Source organism: Carassius gibelio, chromosome B18, assembly GCF_023724105.1.
Source record: "Carassius gibelio isolate Cgi1373 ecotype wild population from Czech Republic chromosome B18, carGib1.2-hapl.c, whole genome shotgun sequence".
NCBI lineage: Eukaryota > Metazoa > Chordata > Actinopteri > Cypriniformes > Cyprinidae > Carassius > Carassius gibelio.
In genome coordinates, this window is record NC_068413.1 from 24622672 (window position 1) to 24647965 (window position 25294).

Genomic DNA, 25294 nt, shown 5'->3' on the forward strand with positions numbered 1-25294 from the left:
TGATTGCTTCCACTGTCTTCATCTGTAAGTCGCTTAGGATAAAAGCGTCTGCTAAATGAATAAATGTAAATATAATTCAAATGTAAATATACGCTCAAGAGCGACACCCCCAGTACTAAATAGAAAACCACAAATCAGTGACGACAGTCACAAGCTTTAGAAGGCTTACAAGGGGTTTATATTAGGGATGCACCGAATCCGAATACCAAATCTACTGTTTAAGATTCGGGTGAATCCGAAACCGAAAACCGAATCCTACTTGCATCCTTATTCCATTAACACAGTAAAACACATTAATGAAGGAAACAACGTCCACAGCAATGTAGTTTTCATTTTATTTTATTTTAACTGTAAAAAAAAAAAAAAAAAAAAAAAAAAAAGAATAGGCAACATTATGCCAGGATGACAAGTGAGAAAAACTTTTTTGACAAAAAAATGCTTACCCAAGTAAATAGCCAAAACCTTTCAATAAAAGTGCAGCAATGCAAAGAAAAGTGTTTTTCTTTTCTTTTTAAAAATCAGAATATGTTTGGTGACTTAACTGATATTAATGTTATTGAACATTAACTCAATAAAAATGGATAGTAGGCTGTTTAGTTTTCGTTTATAACAGTAGGATAGGCTACGGTTAGAACAGTAGCCAAATATTACGAAAAATATTACGGAAGATCACAGGCATCTCCTGCATTATAATTAAATTAACGTAAAACCTCTAATCTTTCACATGAAATGAGAGTTTAATTAAAAAATATAAAAAATAAAAACAAGACGCTATGCATTAACAGGTGACAGCCAGTTGCGAGTGTGGGAACAAATGTCCCCAGCAGTACTGAAAAGTCTTTCACTGGGCACAGAGGTAGATTTTTGCCATTTTTGCCAGCAGTGGAAATCGCTGCTGGTTTGTCTTCCCCCACTAAAGAGGGTCCTCTCTAAGAGGAATCAAAGGCTCACCGAAAAAAAAAAAAAAAAACGCTTATCTCCATGTTTGCACCTGATGTGACTGGCTGGCTCTGTATTGCTACGGTCAGGGCCGGCGCTCCGCACACGCACATCACGCACTGCGCGTAGGGCACCAAGTGCTTGGGGGGGGGGGCAGACATGGCCTCGAAAAGGCACCAAGGGTCGGGGGCGGAAAAAAGAAGAGACAGCTGGATGATGCTCGCGCGTCGCTTGCGTGTAAGACAATATTTTAAATAAAAATGTTAGTTTTAAAAGAACGGTGTTAGGTAACGACGTTATTTTTTCAGTAACGCAGTAATCGAACTGATTACTTTTCCCGTCGTTACAATGCCGTTAACGTTACTGAGCGTTAAATGCGGTGCGTTACTATTGACCGGCAACCTCATTCATCGACTGGCCACTTGAGGCTGGCTGCAGAAGAGAGTCAGTCCCATAGACTCCCCATGTTAAAATGCCCAACTTTACAGCAGAAAAAAAAATGTTTACAGCCTGGTTCAAAAAATGATTTTGGTCTATATTACTAATTTTGCCCTTCATGACAAATAATTTTTTTTTATAACTCATCCATTTAAATTATATTAAGCCTTAAAGTTCTGCATAATTAAGCATTTGTGCTTAGGGCACCCAAATGGCTAGCGCCGCCCCTGTCTACGGTATAAATCGTCCCAGGCGCTCAAGATTCCTGAACAGTTTAGTTTAGAGCTAACTGTCGGGCCGTGTTGCTATATATATATATATATATATATATATATATATATATATATATGTATAAACACCTTCATGCAATCAATGGCCGTGCGACGTCGACCAGTGTAGCACAATCTAAGGAACCCCGTCAAAAAACCCAGTATTCAGCCGAATCCGAATCCTGGATTCGGGTGCATCCCTAGTGTTTGGAATGTTTTCAACCAAGAGTTATTATCATTATAGGTACACTGTTAACTAACAGAAAAGTAAAATGTGTATTTGCTGTAGGTATATTGCCTAAATGCATAAGTTTTATTTTTACTGAAAAGTACAGAACAGGTTTAGCAATTTTTTTTTTAGTTTTTTTGCTTTTTGTTTTTACTATAGATACACCATAAAATGCCAGAAAGTGCCCTGTTTTTGTACTATTGATACATAATTAAATGACAGAACGTGTCCGGGGTTTATTTTTATTTATTTATTTTTTTAACTATAGATACACTATTAAATAACAGAATATTTCTGTTTTATTTACTGTGGGCACACTGTTAATTCGGGCACACTGTGAATTCTGGTCCAGATCGGAAAAAATGGATCTGTGTCGGTATTGGCCCATTTTGCCAAAGACACGAGGATTTGGACCAGAACTTCCTATGGGCCTAGGCCAAATCTGGCCAAGACGATTTTTGCTATCTGGGCACTGCTGATATTTTCAGTGCAAACATGCCTTATTTATATGTAAATTATGGTAATACAAAAAAAAGTAATTTTTTTTACAGAGACAACATTATTTGTGATATTACCACCATCACCTGATTCACAACAATTAATTAGCGCTGCTATTCAAGCAAGGGGCTTTCACAATCATTAGCACTGTTTTCCAAGAAAAAGCATATTAAAACCCCTTACTCTAAGTACAGAACCTTCGCACACCAATTCCACCATTAGCATTTCCTCAGTTGAGCAACAAAGAAAAAAATATGACTGACTTATGTGCTTCAAACATTAAATGAAAGTAGCATGGGAACAAATTATAATATGTGCTTTTGGCTGTGATTAATTAAAGTGGCTCTGTTTATACAGTAATTTATGCAAATACATCAAAATGAAATGATAATGATTGCATGTATTCCAGATGTCCACAGCAGCATGTTTGTGTGTTTTCTTTTACACAAATTCTTTAGAATGCATGTAATAATACTAGCACATGGGAATGTTTTTTTGCACATGTGATAATCATAAATCCCATGTGTAAATCTGCTATACGACTATGTGTGTCTGTTTACTCGTATGTCTTTCACTGTTTCCTAAGCCCATAAATTAGGGCACCACACTTTCTTTATCAGGTTCATCTAGCTCCCAGAGTACATTCTAATCAGAGTATTGATCTGAGCTGCAGAAGCTCAAGTGGAGAGTGACTCTATAATCCCCAGGCTTAATTTACTCCCAATGAGACACTCTCAAGGTTATCCACACCAACCACAAAAGACAAGAAGAGAGGACAGGCACTAAGAGAAAATAATGAGGAAATTATTGCACAGATAATAGATATTTCACATCTAAAGTTATTTCTGTTGCAAAATGTACAACATATTTTAGATATATAAGTAGACAAGCAATTTTATTTATTTATTTTTTCATTTATTTTAAGGACTATTGCTGCTTTCTACAAATTAAAGCTGCCATAATGCGAGAGTGCTTTAAAGGGGCCAGCCATTGCTATACAGATGTTAGGAGGATTTTATTTTTTTAGCACATTGTTATGCGCTTACTAGGGTTTTCTGGGTAGTTGCTTACTGATCAGCATGCGAGTACAAAGCTTGAAAACATTTATATCCCATATTGCATTAGAATTTAACCATTTGAAACAAATAATGCAATTTACTGGATAATTATATGAGTGGCCCTCTGTGGTACGGTATTTGTGATATTTGCCATTTGTGTCATTGGTATGTGTTTGTGTACATTCAAGCCACTCTGTTTTTAAGATACTTTATCCAACCAATGCATCTGGATTGTAGACCCAGTCCAACAAACTTGTCAATAGATAAAACACAAAGCATAAAAAAGTGTAAAATACACATTTAAATAAAACCTCTCTTCAGCAACCACAATGATTAGTGGTAACATTCATGTTTTGCTCCAAATTTTAAATGGCTTACTTCTCACTGTCTCTTCACAGTAAACTGGGATAGGAGAAACTATAATAACATTGAAAAATGTACACACTTCACATGTCATCGAGGACATAGGATCTTACTTGGGTAGTCTTTTGGGTGCAATTTCTCTGACCAGTTCCCATAGAATGTGACTCTGTATTTGGCAGTTCCACAGGCACAGCAGTCCAGCAGGGGTTTGTCTGTGGTTTCTCCATAAATTGCCTCTAAATGACAAGGTAGGGTGGGTGGATTGTTACAAATATATATATATATATATATATATATATATATATATATATATATATATATATATATATATATATTAGGGGTGTAACGATACGCGTATTCGTATTGAACCGTTCGGTACGACGCTTTCGGTTCGGTACGCGGTACGCATTATGCATACCGAACGGTTCGTTGGACTAATTAATTATATTTGAAAAAAAAAAAAAGAGAAATATAATGATATGCGTTCAACAAGGTAGCCCAATAACCCAAACGACGTAACAGGCAACGCCCCTGACACTCCCGAAGAAGAAAAAAACACCAACTTATGTTTATGTTATGTTATGACTCAGTCAGGCGCTCGCTCACTCAGTACGCGCTGGAGGCTCGTTGCAAAATGGCCAATGCGTTTAACAGACTAGAAAAAGAAGATGACTCTCAAACATATTGTTTGAGATGCATGATTCCATCTATGAGCTGCTCGATCAGAGTGACATGAGAGCCCCTCCTTAGAACATTTATTTGTAAATCCATGTTATGGTAAGTGTGCACGTGAAGTCTTTGCACACTTTCTGAAATCCACACTGTGGTAAGTTTGCACACTACACTAGTGCTCTGCATTCTTTCTAAAATCCTATATAGTGAGGGCTTCGCGCGGTTGCTTCATTGCTTTAAAAAAAAAAAAACACCAGCGTGAATACTTGAAACATGTCAACTCACTTACGCCGACATCACCTTGTTGTGTCAGTATCTGGGAAAAGACGAAAAAAAGGAGAAACATGCACGCAACAAACTATGCCTGCAGCATTTAGACACCAGTATTATAGCTTACAGGGAATCCAAAGTGCACCCAAACACCAGACCTGTTGGTTATTTTAGGATCTTATATTTCTGGTCTGTTAAATGCATTAGACATTTTGCAATGAGCCTTCAGCGCGTGCTGAGTGAGCGAGCGCCTTAGGGTCCGTTCACATATCGCTCCTAAAAACGCATGGAAAACGCTAAGCGCGTCTTTCTCCTCCTTTCCAAAGCGCTCGGGCAGAAGCGCTCATGAGGCGTCTGTCTTTGCTAAGCAACAATGACGTGCTCTCTCCATGAGACGCGGAAATTTCAGCGAAGGATAAATGGATTTGCAGCTCTAAAAATCGCTTGCAGTAGCTCTGCTACTAAATTTATTTCAAAATTGCAATCCATATACAACTATAATCAGCTGTTCCTTCATCTTGGCTGAGTTTTCAACGTTGTTATGGGAAAGGATGAAGCTGATTGGTTAGTTCTTGTCACATGACCCGCGGTGCGCTTGCGGCATTCTGAAAAGTTGAGATGTTTTTGCATTTTGCTGTATCTAAAACGTATCGAACCGAACCGAACCGAACCGTGACATCAGTGTATCGTATCGAACCGAACCGTGAATTTTGTGAACCGTTACACCCCTAATATATATATATATATATATATATAGCTTTAAGCTTCAAATAAGTGCTGCTTGCAAAGTGCCAAACCATCTAGCTGGGAGTAATGAAAGACTTACCTTTCTCACATATCCGCTTCGTTAGCGATCCTTCATCCTGGAATGAGATGATCTTCCTCTGAACAATACTAGCTCTGCAAAGATGAAAGAGAAATGAGAGAAGGAGAAGGAGAAGAGAAGTTGTAACTTGCAAAACAGAACTCTGAAAAGCAGCAATCACTCCCTCATGGAGTGATTGTAATCCCCCTCAAAAATAGGCAGAGATTTTGAAAAATAGGCTCAGATTTTGGCGACACACTGGCATTAAAATTAGCACTATTTCTGTAAAAAGCAATTGCAGAGAATGGTTAAATATATGAATTAAAATGCTACTTTTTATGCCTTTTTAATTTCTAAATTAAAAAGGCATAAACGAGTTTCAGATTTATGCAATATTATAAACTATGCTGCAATCATAATTTGCCTTATTTTTGTCAATGGGTGTTCAATCTAACACTGTCTGTTCTGATATAAAGGTTCAACATAAATGTGGGCCTGACATGGGACATGGGCCAGTGACTGCTCTCCAGTTTCCGGGTCTCCATTTTATGATGCTGCTGTGCTGGGTCTCCACTGGATATTTTAATTAACCAGCAAGATTTCATCAATTAGCTTCATCAGAATTACCATTTTGGTCAACAAGAGTACTACTGGTGAACAGGATAGCTATGCTGGCCCAGAAGCTAAACCATCACCAAACCATGCTGACCAAATCTTTAAAGCAGGGTGAACAGTGGATTTAAACTGACATTGAGAAAAAAAGAAAAAAGAAAAAAAAAAACACATTTTGTTGAACCTGGTTGCACAGTCCAAGAATACAAAGAATGTAAACAAGAAAGAAAGAGCAAGACTCTGGTTAGGCAGATGTAATTAAAATCGGATAAGTGATCATGGACATAGTTAAGCTCTGGGATCCAAAAGAGTTGGTGAAGCCTCTTTACATGGTGCATCTCAGATACTTGTGGCAGCCATGGAGGTCTTTATAAAGCCTGGAAAAATCTCAGACTAGAAAAAAACAAAAACAAAAAAAAAAACCTTCCTCTTCACACATTGAAGCTCTCATCTCAGGAACAAGCCTGGCATTATTGTACTGAGAGCTGGGGCCAGTCCAGGTGGTCCTTATCCAAATGGCAAGGAATATTTATGAACTGGTAGTTTTCACTCACTGGACTGGTCATTATCCAGTGAGAGATCAAAGTTTTTAACTGGTGGAGAAAAAAAAAATGTTACAAAACAAAAATGGCTGTCAAAACCTTACCTAACAGACTGTTCTGTAGTTGAGATGTTAAAAATGATTTGCGCTTACTCGCTGCCTATAACCTTAAAAATGAATACATACATGCACACATACATACTGGGGACGCATATCAGCCACTTGAGTTAGTGACTGGAACTTGACTACACACTTTTTAGACTCAACTATGTGAGCAAAAACTAACACTTCAAATAAACATTTGTAACCAATGCTGGCTAAAAGAGTCAAAAAGACCTTCAAAATGGTGTATGATTTATTGTAATCTGCCAAAAAATGACTGCGCTACACCTGTTTGAAGTCGATAGAGTCAGCAAAGTCAGTTATGAGAAAAAACAAGTTAAAGTTTTCTGAAGGTTCCATATTCCATATTTTCAAAATCTCCTAGCAATGTTGTATTGTTTCCTCTACTTTCTTTCTTAATGAATTACTATGTAATTAATCACAATATAGCCATTTTTTATTTTATATTTGCTATTAAAAATAAGAACAGATGCATACAACAACAGCAGAATAAATATAAGAAACAAATAGTGTATTGCTTTTTTCATTTTGCATCTAAACAAAAGCATTCAAAGAAGAAAAACAAATAATTAGGACTGGGACAACGCGTCGAGGTCATCGATGACTCTAATAGTCATCGATGACTATTAATCAAAATCATTACACGATAGAAAAAGGGTGAAACACCAAAGTTTCATGCGCGCACACTCACTCACAGTCTTCAAACTACACGAGCGCTGTCTTGCTCTCTCTCTCTCTCTCTCTCTTTCTCTCTCTCTCTTCCTCGTGAATATTAACCAAAATCATTAGACACGATAGAAAAAGGGTGGAACGCCAAAGTTTCACGTGGAGCATTCAGATATTTTTTTTTTCCTCCATGACAGGCTGCTGGCGCCCACTGTCAATGTTTTTTTTTTTTTTTTTTGGGAAAAGCACTCCCTGTATTCGCTTAAAACCCTCAAGTAAAACCTTTACATTGGTTACGGTATTCTTTCAATTGCTCTAAACAAGTATTTTGGATGACCTTTTTTATTGAATGCTAGACATGAAGTTGTTATTTTCATCTGAAAGAAGAACTTTTCTTCAGTAAGCTAGGCCCTATGTGTTCAGTAAGCTTGTTTCAGTAAGCTATGTGTTTTCAAGGCTTCTAGGTTTTATTGAATGCTATCTCTATGCAAGTGCAAAGTAATGCATTCTTAGTCAGTCTTTTATTTTGTAATTTTAAGAGCAATAAACATATATTGCAATGTTAAGGAATTCATGTTTTTTTTTTCATTCAGATATGTAAATCAACATGTATAAATTGTTAGTAGTCAATTAATAGGGAGATAATCGAAATCGAATCAGTCTGAAAAAAATAATAGTTAGATTAATTGATGCATCGAAAAAATAATCGCTAGGTTAATCGTTAAAAAAATAATCGTTTATCCCAGCCCTACAAATAATCAAATAAAAATGAAAAATCACTTCAGTGTGTTCGTTACTTTTGCAGTTCTAATAATCAGTTTATTTGTAGTTCAGTCGAGAACAATCTTTCTTGTATTGTTAGATTATCATTAATGAGACAGACGGCCTATGTATTCAGACTAACTGTAATGCACGGATCTAATATAATGTTACACATTACATTTTGTATAACAGTTCCCTAAACATTGCGAAAAGCGAGCAGAGAAAAATTTTCACTTTTTTGTGCTGCTTATGTTATAGCATAGAACATAGCTAGGCAATGCCTTTCACTGAATAAGTGGTTATCAGTTTCATAAAATAAAGACAAAATCAGTAAACAAAGGTGATTTATGAATGCTGAAGAGGTATAATAAGCACCAAATTCCATGAGCGATGGAAAGTCTGAGGTGGGGAGTAAATCATACTGTTGGCTCAGCATCTGATGGCGATCAATATATTATATTTAGACATTTTATCCTAATGTTACTAATAACGGTTACAATTTGTATTAATTGAGTGATGCAATATAACATGACAAAACTAGATCACTTCCATTGCCGTTAACAAAGCTGAGATATTGTGGTTGCACACAAACACAAATCCAAAGCACAAAATACCACTTCAAATGGAGCAGAGGGCTCAAGTAGGAGGCTCAACTTGGATTCTAAATTAGCCCATTAGCATACTAAATAAAGATTATTGAATGCAAAGCATAGTGCATTCTGTATATCCAGAATACAATGCATTTTTGAAGTATCCAGACCACTCCGTTCTTCATGTGATAATTTTGCAACCAATTTGAAATAAAGAAATAAATAAAGAAAGAAAGAAAGAAAGAAAGAAAGAAAGAAAGAGCATATATCAAGGTATCTCAGTGGCTAGCACAGTCACCTCAAAGCAAGAGGGTCCCCTGACTGACATCCCTGTTAAATCATAGGTGATTTTTAAGGAGATTTTTTTCTGTATGGGGGAGGGCCGAGCGGCAGTATGTTTGGGAACCGGATTTCTCTCTCCCATCTCCCCTCTCTCACCTCTCTGGGTTGGCATGTGTTTGCTTTGGTTTCTCCCACAATCAAGGTAGGAGAATTTGTGACACTTAATAAAACATTGCCATAAGTATTGTGTCTATGTAAAAGAGTAAAAGCTCTAAATAAAACAGCATATCAATAAAACAGGATATCCAATATTGTGTCAGGATCAGTATTGTCACACAGATCTGGGAAGCCATGAAAGCTATAACGTTATGAATAATAATACAAAAAAAGCATTCTATAGGTTCTCAAGAGCACAGCAGCCTCATTAATCATTAAATGGAGGAAGCTTGGAGAATCAGTACCATTTCTTGACCCAGCAAACATATAAACTGATGGTCCCTCTAGAGCTCTAGATATTGTGTGGAGATTGTAAATACTTTCAGAAGGTCAGCTGTCACTGCAACACTCCACCAATATGGACTTTATGGCAGTTCAAAGTATATATATATAATAATTAACATTACCTGGTCTGATGAACCTCCCTTGCAAGTGTCTCAATTCCAAGAAGCCAAGCACTGCTCATCATCTGCGCCAAAGTGTTACCTTCAAACTGGACAATGAACCTAAGCTCACAGCCTAAAGGCTGGAATTAAACTGCTGGTTTCGTCTGGTCAGAGGAGAACTGGCCCCCCAACTGAGCCTGGTTTCTCCCAAGGTTTTTTTCTCCATTCTGTCACCGATGGAGTTTCGGTTCCTTGCTGCTGTTGCCTCTGGCTTGCTTAGTTTGGGTCACTTCATCTACAGCGATATCGTTGACTTGATTGCAAATAAATCCCCTTTTATGTTAAGGTACTAAATATTAAACTGAACAGAGATGACATCACTGAATTCAATGATGAAAATGAATCAAGTCATTTTGCATAACTGACACACTGTTTTGCTAATGAATGTTGTTCAGTTGTTTTGACGCAATGTATTTTGTTTAAAGCGCTATATAAATAAAGGTGACTTGACTTGACAGCCAAGACAACACAAGATTGACTAATGGATGACTGTGAAAGGACTCATGGACTGTGAAATTCCTTGATTGACCCAGCCAGAGAACATATCTGGAAAGACCCCCCCCCCCCCGCCCATCACCCACCCAATCAAACCTCATAGAACTTGGGAGGATCTGCTAGAAAGTATAGCAGAAAGTCTCCAACTCCAGGTGTGCAAACTTGGCTCATCGTACCCAAAAAGTTTATAAATGCCAAATGTGCTGAGTATGAATAACTCCAATACTCCAATTTTAATTTCATGCCATCTTTAAAGAGATAATGAACGGAAGTGGCGAAACAGCAGAAAGTCTCCAACAGAGTCATTCAAATTTTTCCCAGTCGGGTGATTACATTTCAGTTGTCTAATTGAATCGAGTCATGCTGCGGTTGGCCATGACCCTAGCTACTCTTCCTTCACCCACATTATATTTGATGTTGTGAGGAGCCAACAGCTTTTCTATTTACTGCTTTATTCTCTTTATCTGTTTATTTTGATAGCTTTTAAGGCAGACAGCAGTGAGTTGAGGCACATATCTCACTCCAGCTTCCCCTCTTCCACAGTGTTCAAATAAAACCCACACCACTGATTCAAACACTATTCACCATCAGGAATGTTTTATCTGAAGGATGGTGGGTGACAAACATGGGCCAACGGACCATACATGGAATGAAAAAGACAAAGAAAGACTCTAAAACACTTAAAACTACCCACATCCCCTTTTATGTTAAGGTACTGATGGTACCCCTCTAATTGTCCATGCACTAATTCAATCTCACCCCAATTTCACATATCTGAAGAAGAGTGGCTTTGGCAGAAAGCCTCCTCACTTTCCAGGGCCGGCCAGGCAATCAGCCGCGGTAATGGTTATTTAACATCCAATTTAAATTCTATCAATGAGATGTTATTAAGGGCAGACTCACTTTCCTGCTTTTACACAGCTGATGCTAATCGCCTCTCTCTCAATGTGTGTGCGAGAGATCTTCTCAGTCCAGTGCTCAAGGCTACAAAATGTAAATCTGAGGGCCCACATCAATCCAGAAAACAACCCGCAATGAGATTTTTGCCACTGAAAGACAGTATGCAGGTTATATACACACACACACACACACACACACACACACACACACACAGTGGTAACCTGGGGAAAGAAAAAAAAAACAGTGGCATATAATTATACTATATTTATTGGCCATTGCTGGATTATTCGTCTTGGCTTTTAGCAAAATTACTTGTAGAGCAAGGTCTACAATGAGCCTACACTTGCCTAAAAAACATTTATATGTCATTCGAAGCTTCACCTTGCTTTTTTCCCACACATTTCTAAGGGGAAAAAAATCAGCGTTTGAGAACAGCTTGAAACGAAATTGCTTTTATCCACGTTGTTTGTGAACCAGTCCGAGCTTAGTAAGGGCATTAGCTGATTAGCTGACTCTCCACAGTCATCTTTTTTTTTTTTTTTTAAGTAGTACCCATAGAAAAGAAAAATCACAAATTAAATTTGTTTCACATACTGTAGCCTGCAACTGATATTAAATGGAAAACAAATAAAGATATTTGTTGACATATCTTGCTTTTCAGTAAGATCTGTTATTTTTAATAGTACAAAATCAAACATTTTCTTCATTTTCATTATTTTGTTTAATAACTTTTTATTGTGTGCTGATGTTTGGAGTTACAAAATCAGACACCATCCCTTTGAAATCTGATTATGAAAGACACATGGAGACACACGTTACTTCCATGTTGAAATGGTGAGCTACTAGAGTCGCACAAAGATCATTATGTCAGGTGTAATGAAGATATATGTCAAAAAGTAATTAACTTTTCTTCTAGAATACTATCAACAATATTGTTTATTCTGCTTTAATATTATCTAAACTGAATGCATTCCTGCAAACAAGTCTGCTCAAAAAAAAGGTGGTCTGGGGTGCAGTTATTGTAAATTCTGGTATGGAGACCTATTTCAGGGGCACTCCTGCCCAGAGAAACGCAAGGTCAGACGTGGTGAAGATTTGGCAGCAGCCCAAACTGTTTCATGGGACCGCTGTCCTGCTCTTGAACGTATTCAGGCAGTTCAACAATGACTGAGCACGTTGCCGTCTGTTCGACCAAATCCAACTCCATACAGAGAAAAGAGATCATCTGTCTTTGAAGACATTCTCAAACTGCCCATTGCTTCCTGCTGGTGAGACAGGAGGATGAGTGTGGTCTGGTGTTGGTCCATCTGTGACTCTTCATGCCCTCTTGGAACCCAGAGACAGAGAAAACTGTCTCTTGTCGAGATTTTGGAAACCACATTCTCCACCTGAGAACCAGTGCGGGCCTCCACAAAGAACCAACCGTCCACTCATCCCTACCATCATGGCATCCCAGGAAAGCATAGCCATCATTTCCGGATCAAATTCAGGCATTGCTACAGTCCTGGATGGCAGCAGGGCAGCTGAATCTTCCTCTCCAGAAAGCCTCAGCTCATCCTCTGTTGGAGAGATCAAATCCAATCGTCAGGAGGAGCGCCGAAGGATACTGCTGGTACTCTCCTTGTAGAGGGCCCAACAAGATCAACAAGATCTTTGGCAGCTCAACTGGTTGCAGAGTGCAAGAGCAGCAACAGTTCCCTGAGGGTTGGTTCCCTCCAGGGTTTGCCATTACTGTTACCCTCAGAACGCCTGTGCTACTTTTGAAGTAACAGAGCTTGGCCCGCAACTCTGAGATGGTCATCTTCACACAATGAGAACATGACTTATCCATGAATGCCACCTCATGTCATAGCCAGACACAATGAGGCAGCAATCGTGCCCATTACCCGACATCAGGTAACAACCATACAGAAACATACAGGTGATAAGTTGTCTGTAGGAAGACGCAACGTCAAGTTTGCCAGATGCAACGTCATCATTAAAAAGGCACACACCTGCAACACAAACAGGGGGCAATGCAGCCACTTTATAAGGGAAACCACCGCCGCTGAAGCACCTTACCGCCAACGCCAATGAAACCAGTATATGTTTTTGTGTTTGTGTGCGTGTGTGTTTTTGTGACATATAAGGACACAACTTTGTATAATGACATGGGTATGACACAGGTCTTACAAGGAGAGGGTAACTTATGAGGACATAACCCATGTCCCCATTTTTCAAAACGCTTATAAACCATACATAATTACTTTTTTTGAGAAAGTAAAAATGCACAAAGTTTCCTGTGAGGGTTAGGTGTAGGGCCATAAAATATACAATTTGTACAGTATAAAAACCATTAAGCCTATGGGATGTCCCCACTTTTCACAAAAACAAACGTGTGTGTGTGTGTGTGTGTGTGTGTGTGTGTGTGTGCGTGTGTGTGTGTGTGTGTGTGTGTGTGTGCATTTGTGATTAGTGCACTGATGCACTACAAGCAGAGAGATATATGTATACCTCATTTCTGCTCGCTTCCAGCAGAAATTAAATCCTGCATTATTTGGAATATTTGCATTGCATTTTCAGCAGATAGACACAAATGCCTTTCTATGATGATGCTTTGAAAACAAAACCAAATGGGAAACAATCTAACTCTGGTTCATACCAAACAAAAGAGTGTGTGAAAGCACCCTTAAGATCATCATAACACAACATTTGGAGCCCATTTGCATTGCCATTTTGCAGCCACATCTGGAAGACTGTGAATATATTTATTTATTTATGTGGATTTATGTTGATTGATTTCATAAATTTGTTCATTTCAACGGTCAGTCATACAGCTTAGCAATCATTATACAAAAATATTTGTCCACAGCCATGAATCAAGCATTCCAGAGAGTCAAATGTCATAAACAGGTGACCCTTCACCCAGCAGCACTGTAAGTTCTCGTCTCTATATCAAGTTTGTAATCATTAGATCTCTACTCCAGGGGAGGTCTGGAGGGTATGAAGAAACAATTTGACACACCACAGAAAGTTTCTTGCTCTCTTTAAATTTTGCAATGTGAAGTTACTTTTTTAGTATTTTGCTTTTTCTTGGAAGACTGTTTGGAGTAAATAGGAGAAAGAGAAAGTTTGGATTTCATGGCACATTTCTGCTCTCAGCATCCCCTCTAGAATTTACTCATGGCAAAGCTCTGAGTTCAGCAACCTCGCCATGGATCTCTACTCATTACCAACTCTTCACCTCTTCTGCCCTGCCCCCCACCTCTCCTTCTGCCTCAAGTGCACCCTCTCCATCGCTCATGCTGGTTTGATGTTTCCATGTCTTAAATTGTTTGATATTGCACTTTTTCATGTCCTCCGCACTCCGCCTGTCTTTTCTCTTACTGCATTTTTTATTTGCCAACCACTGAAACACACACACTCACTTTTTTTTTCTCCCTGTCCATAGCTTATGTCCAGAGGAGGAACTTTGAGCTCAAACCTAGTCTCAAGCCCCTCCATTACAGACAGCAATCTAATGTTATGAGACAACTTATTTTTAGAATAGTATTCCATCTGAAAAGATTGTGAATCATGGATCAGACATAATATCTAACTTCCTGCCTACATACCTGTACCCTGTCATTAATGTCTATTGATGATCCCCACTGTCTAATTCATACAGACTAAGACTGATTACAAAACCAATTCTATTGACTCAGAGTTAACCCTTTCAGTTGTGAGTTTAAAATATTCTAGCGGTCCCCCCAGAGTGAGTTTTTTTATGTGACGTCACCAAACGTTCTAAATCCCGTATGTGAGACCGTACCCCCAGGGTCACGGAAATATGAATCCCATATGTGGGACTGAACCGCTCAAAAGATTAATAAAAAGGAAAATAAAAATGATAAAAATGTTTTGATGCAAACAACATCATGATTTTTTTTTTAACAAAAATATCTTGTTTATGACATATTGGTTTCAACCAGTGTTAATTTTGACACAAAATTTTAATTTAGTTTTAGTCTTAGTCTTTTGACTATAATTCTTTTTAGTTTTAGTCAAGTTTTAGTCATCTGATTTGTTTTAATTTTAGTCTTATTTTAGTCGACTAAAATTGCTTGGTATTTTAGTTGACTAAAATTGCTTGGTATTTTAGTCGACTAAAATAAGACTAAAATCAATAACAGATTTACTAGACAATTTTTTACAGCTGGTATAGGAAACAAACTTAACCAAAATATATAAAACACAAATTCAACTTTATTTCAACACAACTGTGTCTTTATTTTGATTCAAAAGCTTTTATGCAGCAACAAACACTGTCATGATAATGTAAACAATAACTAGCTGCCAATTGACCATCAATAAAAGAAAAATAACGTTAGGTCCAGGACCTTAAAGCTTACAGCTGAGCTGAACAATAAGATTGTTCTTCAATTGATATTCAATACCAAGAGATCAAATATTTGAAAATTGTTTTACGAAAAACAATTTGTTCTAATACTGTCATGCCCCTGAACTCATTATGTTGCATTTTAATTCCTCATGTTCTCTGTGTGACCTAGTTTCTGTCTCGTGTTAATTGTGTCATTATGTTCAGGTGTGTCTTGTCAATGACACTCTTTAACGTTCCCCTTATAAGTTCCATTCTGTTCAGTGTTTGGTAGTCCGGTCTCATCGATGTGATGTGTGTTTCTGCCTTCACCATATGGATTACCCGTATGTGGATTATTAAAGACTTTGCATCATTCTCTGCCTTGTGTACGTGCTTTCTCTCTCGCACTACACTGTAACAGAAGACCGGACTTTGAAAAAGTAAAGTTTCCCTGCATTTTGTTTTCCTTTTGTCAGTTATTGTTTTATTCTATGAATGATCCTGGCATCTTCCTCCTCCGACTGGAGCAGAGGATTCTTTTCCTCGAGGATCATACAAGACTATTCGTGGAAATCTGCAACCATACCCACTGCCTGGACTACTGCCTCCGCACTTTCTACAAGACCAGTCTGAATGACGATGTTTGTCCGGAGATGGTCCTTAGGGTAATTTCACGGACTTGCCACCGACGAGCCATCGCCACATGGATCGACAGAGCTGAGGATCGCTACGGAGCCAGAGGCCATGATGTCAGTCCAGGTTTGTGAGCCAGCAACATCGCCTGGCATGAGGGAGAAAGCTACGTATGGTGTGAGCGCGGAGAGGAGCTCCGCCCCCTGCTCTGAGGGTGTACTAAATATGATGCGGCAAAAGGACCAAAATGAGGAGGAGGATCTCATAGACTGGGAGTCTGAACTGGAAATTGAACTGCCCCTCTCTTCTCTCCGTCGTCTCCACTGGTTCCGTCCAGCCCTCCTTCATCCTTGGTTTTGTTGATCCTCCAGGGCCTGCTCCTGGAAGGTGTCCTCCAGTGCCTGCTCCTAGAATGTGCTCTCCAGTGCCTGCTCCTAGAATGTGCTCTCCATTGCCCACTCCTCGAAAATGTTCACCCGCTCCAGCCTCCTCCCCCACTGTCTTCTGGCAGCCTCTCTGCTTGCCCTAAGCCCACCGTGCTCCACCACTGCCTACCGGATCCCTGCCTTGTTCGCTGGTGCCATCTGCACTGTCTTGGCCCTCTGGATCCTCTGTGTCGCCCTGGCTCCACTGCCGTTGGTCGGCCCCCTGGAGTCATTGGCCCTTTTTCCACCATGGCTTCTCCCTCCGTCGGCTCCACTGTGGGCCGCCATCATGGCTGTGGCCTGGGCAGTGGTGTTATAATGAAGTAAAAATACTTTGTTACACACTTTTCTTGAGTTTTTATATTTCAGCCAACTTTTACTTTTACTCCACTACAGTTTTTACTCCGATACATTTCCCCTAAGTATATTTGTTACTTACTACAAAATAGTCAGAAGAACACCGACTGCAGGAAAGCAGGTTTGACGAATCAGTGGTCTGGCATTTGCAAGTCAGACTCCTAAAAAGCTCCTTTGCTCATGTGCAAACAAATGCACGTCCAAATGCATCCAACAATGCCGTGGATTATTTAATTTCCCACTCAAGTCAGGAGTTTGCAATATACAGCATTGTCTGGGATAATAATGTGAAGTGTTGTTTTAATGATGTGCAATCTGACATTATCAAGTAAGCTATATCACCAAATCATACAAAGTGTACACATACATTGATTTATTAGTCTATTAAAACTCAAAATTCCAGGCATTCTAAATTGCAAATGGCAAAAATGCTTCTGTATGCTTTTTATATCTGGGCTACATAATTTAATGTAGGCCTAGTTAACTTAACTATATCACACAAAGAGCACCATTTTTCTGCAGTTGCACGAACACTGTAACGATAGAGGCATTGTGACAATGACTACGTTTACAAGCTGTTAGAATTCGGGTTATGGTTGGGTTAAGGTCACTATTTGGGTTTCTGAAACATTCGGGATAACCCGTTTACATGCGTGAGCAGAGAGAGTTACTCCTGTATACATGTAATGTGTAATCAGTCGCCAATATCCCTATGTAAACGGTGACGCACGGTTAGCATTAAGATGCAATTTGCGTCACTTCCGTTTTTTTATGCGGCGTCTCTACTCAAAAGACCAAGATTCCTTGCGAATAGAACATGCACAGAACATACATTTTGATGGGGATATGCCGAAACGCGTTTACAAGACCAAATATTCGGGTTAGAAAAGGGGTACCCCAGGTATAATATCCTGGTTTTTGCCGGTGTTTACATGGCCGTGCGCGACCGGGTTATTGCTAATATTCCGGTTTTGAACGGGTTATTGGCTGCATGTAAAGGTAGTCAGTGAAGTGGGGATCCAAAAGCAGGCTTCATTAAAAGAACGTAGTCAGGACAAGAAGGGTCATATACCAGTAAACAATAACATCCAAGGCACCTACAAAATAATGCATCCAAAAAGACGGGCAATGATCAGGGCAGGCAGCAATCAATCAAAACACAAAAAAGGCAAAACGTGGAACCACAGAAGGACTAAACATTCAATCACCAGCAATGTAAGCATGTGTTTGCTGTTCTTATAGTGTGAGACTGATGAGGTGATGAGAGACAGGTGATTGCAATTAATGAGTCCGGGCAAAGGATTATGGGAAATGGAGTCCAGGGTGAAGTGGCAAGAGTCTGGCATGGACTGCCCTCTAATAAAGCTCATGGGCACTCCAGCTAAAGATTGTGACCAACACATTTCACAGACATTTTATACAAGGTCAGTAAAGCAATAAATTACTTACATTTTAGAAATAATATTGCTTGTTTTTTTCTCAATATTGCTAATGTAAATAGTTCCAAACAGATCACAGCAATGTTTTGCTTCTCTGAGCAATTGACAGTGTTTAAGAAGTGCTTTGTATTCTTACCCAAAAATGCAAAATGGAGAGAAAGTTAAAACTGAACACAATCTTGCTAGTCAAGCTGTGTCTGAAAATTATATATATATATATATATATATATATATATATATATATATATATATATATATATATATATATATATGCTTTTATCAATTTTGCATTTATTTTCAATACTACAATACTACTTCAATACAGTACATTTAAGATTAAAAAAATACGCTTTGTACTTAAGTACAATAAATATCACATAGTTTGATACTTTTACTCAAGTAATATTCTAAACGGTGACTTTAACTTCTACCAAAGTCATTTTCTGGTAAGATATCTGTACTTTTACTTGAGTATGACTTTCAGGTACTTTATACACCACTGGGCCTGTGTCCCGCCTGACTCCTCCTGTTCTGGGTTCCTCCTGTGCGTGCTTCTCTCTCGCACCAAATTGTGACAGTTACTATGAAAATCATAGATCCATGGGCTACCCCTAAAATACTACTCTGGTTAGAACTGTGAGGATAGTTATGACACTTACTTCAACAGTACACAGTCACTGCCTGATGGGGGTGCAGTCCAGAACACCTGTATCCTGGTCCTCCTGCGTGGGGTGCTTTCTGTCACTGCTGGAGGGCAGTTTGTCATAAACTGTGTGTCTTCCTCATCGATTATCTGCAGAGTGCAAAAACCCCATACTCGTCAATACAGATGTGTCCAATTCAAATTCAAGTTTTATCTGCCAAAATGAGTGTACATGTACAGTATGTGTGTAGAGAGTTATCGTCAATGGCAATACCCACAATTATCCTTCAGACATCCTCCTCCCAATAACCCAAACCCATTTTTATTTTTTACAAAGTACCTCACTTTAAATATTTAAATTCTTTAATGTGTCTGAAAAACGGACAGGATATTGTTTTGTTCCATTTTGTAATTAGTTTTTAGTTTGTCATCTAATCACCCTCATGTCATTGAAAATCTGTCAAGCCTTCATTCATCTTTGGATAACAAATGATTTTTTATGAAATCCTAGAGTTTTCTGATCCTATTAAGGACATCATTAAATAGTCCATGTGACGTGTGGTTCTCCTCCAGTCAGCCTCGGCAGTCATTCACAGAAGTATCATGATGCTGCTGATATAGGACCCAGGGTTCTGACTTAGAACACGCATGCACTGAGAAATGCACATGCATTTCCTACTGTCCACCAGAGCTGTTGCCCATTAATTGAATGTTCATTTATCTACCATAAGCCGTATCCAAAGGTATTTCAGATAATTTGGCAGTACATCCAACCGTCCTCACAACCACAGACCACATGTAACCACACCAGCCAAGGACCTCCACATCCAGCATCTTCACCTCCAAGATCGTCTGAGACCAGCCACCCGGACAGCTGCAGCAACAATAGGTTTGCATAACCAAAGAACTTCTGCTCAAACTGTCAGAAACCATCTCAGTGAAGCTCGTCTGCATGCTCATAGTCCTCATCGGGGTCTCGGCCTGACTGCAGTTCGTCATCGTAACTGACTTAAGTGGGCAAATGCTCACATTCGATGGTGTCTGGCACTTTGGAGAGGTGTTCTCTTCATGGATGAATCTCAGTTTTCACTGTACAGGGCAGATGACAGACAGCGTGCATAGCGTTGTGGGGGTGAGCAGGTTGCTGATGTCAATGTTTTGGATCGAGTGGCCCATGGTGGTGGTGGGGTTATGATAATGGCATGCATATGTTATGGATAATGAACACAGGTGCATTTTATTGATGGCATTTTGAATGCACAGAGAAACCGTGATGAGATCTTGAGGCCCAATGTTGTGCCATTCATGATAATGCACAGCCCCATGTTGCAAGGATCTGTGCACAGTTCCTGGAAGCTGAAAACATCCCAGTTCTTTCATGGCCAGCATACTCACTGGACATGTCACTCATTGAGTATGTTTGGGATGCTCTGAATCGGCGTATAAGACAGTGTGTTCCAGTTCCTGCCAATATCCAGCAACTTCGTACAGCCATTGAAGAGTAGTGGACCAACATTCCACAGACACAATCAACAACCCTATGCGAAGGACATGTGTGGCACACCAGATACTGACTGGTTTTTGGACCCCCCAGATCCCCCAATACAGTAAAACTGCACATTTTAGAGTATATAATATAATATATATATATATATATATATATATATATATATATATATATATATATATATATATATATATATATATATATATATATATATATATTAATAAAATCATATCTGAGCTGTACTGGTCAAAATGGTAATGTTCACAGGTAATGTTATTTTTTTTTTCTACTTGTTTTGTTGACACGCTGACTGCTTATTCTACTCTAATCTACTATAGACTATACAATTATGCCACTGGAATGTCAGAAATGTGTACTTGGAAAGCCAGTGGTTGATTGCTAAGATTCTAATTCCTGTTTCAGGACTTTTGCAGGCCATTTGTGCATATTTCATATCTGACACATTTGTATAATTAAACTATTTGACTATTTTAAGTGATAACTCACATTACGAAAGATCAGCAAGCAACTTGCATTTGTTTATTTTCCAAATTTCAGGCAACTGTATTCAGTCTTTAGAAACATATCACTGACTGAGCAGCTCTGAGTGAAAGCTTCCTGTGTTTCCTTGACAGTCTCTCAGAGCCAAACTGCACACCATCCAGTCAAAAAATCTTAGGCTGACACTAATTAACTATGGTACAAAATCAATTTCAAGTGCAAATAAAAGACCAAAGATAGAGAAAGGGTGTCAGCAAGCTCCTTGGAATAATACGAAACGAAATAATAAATGCAACTGCTCACCAGGTTGGTTCTAGAGGTTGATGGGGAGGTCGGTACTTGTGGTCCTGAATCAGCATAGCATCTTAACTTTGACAATACCACAGTGGTAATAGATGGTTTTATCATGGTAAACTGAAAAATGTATATATATATATATATATATATATATATATATATATATATATATATATATATATATATATATATATATATATATATATATATGTATGTTGTTTTTTTTTTTTTTTTTTTTTTTATCATCATTATATATATATATATATATATATATATATATAATGATGATAAAAAAAAAAAACAACATACATATATATATATATATATATATATATATATACATATATATGTATGTTGTTTTTTTTTTTTTTTTTTTTTTTTTTATCATCATTATATATATATATATATATATATATATATATATAATGATGATAAAAATACAAAAAACAGTGTAACCTTCTACCATGGTACCAGTGTCTCATACACATAACATGGCACTTTATGTTACATTTTGTAGTTGTCCAAAGCCAAAATACTGTTAACATTTAAGCCTCTTGTCTCAAAACAGATCCCACTTCATGAAACTTTTCCAAAGCACTTAAGACCCCAAGCATTAACACCATTCTCTCCCAGCTAAGTGGAAAATGCAGCAGAGGGGTAAATGGTGAGTATTCATGTGGCAGCTCTGACTCAAAGAGTCAGCATGGCAGTGCTCTCAATCATTAAGGACAGTGATACTAAGGTGGGCTCTCTGGGGAGATGAGAGAAAAGAACAGAGACAAGGAAGCAGAGAGGAGAAGTGAGGGTGTCTCTACAAGCTGCCGACCTTCTCCTTCAGCCCTCCACGGCTCACATCCTTTTGGGAGTGTTGCCTACATGGGCATGTTTGAGCCTGAGTAATTACACCAAAAGCTGTCATCGCTGACCCTATTTCATTAATTACTCAGAAGATTCAGAATAAATTCTGTTTATGACTACAGGACAAGGTCTTAGATTTAATGGCATATGCTTCGACCAGCATTAGTGTTTCTCATACTTAAGGCTAGGTATTTAAATATTGCTACTACTACTAATAATGATACTGAATATTATACAGTTTAGCGTACAGAGTTTGGGTATGTGAGAGATTGGGGGAATCTGTAAAATGAAAAAAAAAAAAAAAAAAACAGAAGAAAAAAATAATTAGACAAAATACAAATTAAGCATTTTCTCATTTAATTATAAAACAAGCCCTGATTCACAACATTCATTTCCAAATGCATAAATATGGTATAGACCTGCATGGGCCTCAAACCTATAACCTATAAAAGTGAAAGTGACATGACATTCAGCCAAGTATGGTGATCCCATACTCAGAATTTGTGCTCTGCATTTAACCCATCCGAAGTGCACACACACAGAGCAGTGAACACACACACACACTGTGAGCACACACCCGGAACAGTGGGCAGCCATTTACGCTGTGGCGCCCGGGGAGCAGTTGGGGGTTCGATGCCTTGCTCAAGGGCACCTAAGTCGTGATATAGAAGGTGGAGAGAGAACTGTACATGCATATATACACCTATATATATATATATATATATATATATATATATATATATATATATATATATATATATATATATTTTTTTTTTTTTTTTTTTTTTTTTTTACTGTTGTTGTTGTTTTTAGGTGGTGACCAAATGGATGCCAGCAGACAGTTGAGTTGATCACATTTGATCAATTCAGAATTCTCAAATCATCACAGCTTGCTTAAAATAAAATATGCTAATATTAAACACTTAAAGCATATTACAATTTTAGTTTAAACATTTAACCTAAGTAAAAGTGTGCTGTTAGGTGTATATCTAAGCATTTGTGTGGATAGTGGAAGTTGAAGTGTGCTTAATGCATGAGGCGCCAGCACAATCACTTAATTTTGTTCTTCAGTGGAAACAAGTAGGCTGCAGCATAATTTTTGCTCATACAGAGAAGAGTAAAACCTAATTCAGAACTGTACATCATCTACCCTTATTGTATATACTCACAGTTTTAACAAAACATTGTGCTTTTGTAAAATAGAGAAAACAAAAAGGATGTGCTTGTCGTCTTGTCTGCGAGAACAGGGAAACGTTGAAAAAAATCGGGCAAAAAAGCAAAGCTCTAAAATCAGGTACAGTTTGGCTTCGCCGTATCCAACTCCGATGGTTTATATTCACAATAAGCTACAGAATACATGTAAGACTGGATCCATTAAGGGCTAATAATTCCAGTAAGACGTTAATAATGTATGATCACGCTTTGGTTTATATTTAAGAAACAACTTTTGTAAATTTGTGTATTATTACACCAAAAATGTTTTTGTTAAATTTTTATGTAAATAAATAGTGCTGTTATCATCGGTGCTATAAGTTAGTTTTGTTGTAGGCTATTCATCAAAAGCAGCAGCAAAAAGCAGTTTGCTCACTGCCAGTCCAGGGCACGTATTCATAAAGAATCTTAATGCAAAAAGTAGCTCCTAGTGACAAAATTCTAAGAAAATTCTTAGAAAATGTGGGCGTTTACTCTTAAAATTAAAGAAAAAATCCCAGTAAAGAAAAAAGTAATTCAGAAAGCATCTTAACCCTTAAAAGAGGTATTAAGGTCAAACTTGTTAGGAGCACAGACGAGGACTTTTAAGAGGCTTAAGAGTTTCTTTAGCGGAGGAGAAAATGGCAGAAAGAAATGTGTTGCAGACAATGGATGAAAGTGAGTTAATGAGACGCTATAGATTAGATCGTGCAGGGATCATGTTTGTGACTCTTTTTAGAGACATGCTAACATCTCCGACACAGCACAGAAATGCCATAGTGCCAGAAATTAATCACTACATTACGATATTTGGCAACTGGGAAAATGCAATAGTGATGATTTGGGTCTGTCTTAACCTTCTGTTAGCAGAGTGATCACACACACAATTACAGCACATTCAGAACATCTTATTGTGTCACAGTTCATTGAGTTTCCACTGGACATTCCCACCTAGCAGGCTCAAAAAACTGCATTTATGAATATAGCAGGCTTATAGGTGTGCACAAGCAGGGGGAATGAACCGTTAATAGTTTGTGCTACACTCTCCCATGTAACAGAAATGAGTCGAACCAGACAAATTAAAGAGTCTATCAAAGCTGTATGCATTGAAACACGAGAGCCGAACTCCTCAGGAAGTCATAAATCAGTTCTAGTGCCACAAGAACCAAGCAAGATAACCAACCAACCAACTTGTTCACACAACAGCTTTCAACATTAACACCAATAGAACAATTATTGACAATTTTAATTTGAAGAAGATATTGTCAAATTTATTGTTCGTAATTGAAATGCAATGCTGGACATCACATGTAAACCTAGGAGATCAAGTTAAATACTTGCATTGACTTCCCCCACCCAGCAGAACCAGACTGAAATTCCTAAGGGGGGGAAGGGCTTTAAACCTCTGTCTTCACAGAAAAGTCCTTTGCCAGAGAATGGCAAAGAAACTTATTTTGTACATATATATGGACCAGAATGAACTCAAAAAGACTTATAAATGAATCATTCCATTGCTTAACTCCAAGTCAATCAAATACCTTATAGGAAATTAAAAGCACGGTAAATAAAAAAGGATTTATATACACATATAATGTGTGTATGTGTGTGTGTGTGTGTGTGTGTGTGAGAGAGAGAGAGAAAGAGAGAAAACGGTAAAATAGGAAAAATTACACATGTAAATTCAAAGTGAGAATTAGAATAGACCCTATAGTTTTATTTTATTTTTATGTATTTTTTTTTTTTTTCAACAAAACAAAATAGGCTAACAAACACAACTGTAAGTCCTCACAGACTGAGAGATTCATATTATCCGTACTATAAAAGAAAAATAAACCACCATACAAGACATTAATCCAAATAAAATAAAATAAAAATAAAAATATATATTCATGCAACCATCACCAATGTAGGGGATTAAACAAAATCACAC

At 38.0% G+C, this 25294-nt stretch overlaps 1 protein-coding gene across 1 annotated transcript in view; it reads right to left on the minus strand.

Moving 5' to 3' along the window:
* The window catches only part of LOC127977656 (spondin-1-like), a 228372-nt gene that overhangs the window by 178903 nt on the left and 24175 nt on the right, over positions 1-25294 (minus strand). The window contains exons 3-5 of the mRNA XM_052582642.1: positions 19027-19160; positions 5563-5636; positions 3908-4030 (exon numbers count right to left, since the gene is read on the minus strand). Of these exons, the coding sequence (XP_052438602.1) occupies positions 3908-4030; positions 5563-5636; positions 19027-19160 (331 nt within the window). The remainder of the gene's footprint in view (positions 1-3907; positions 4031-5562; positions 5637-19026; positions 19161-25294) is intronic.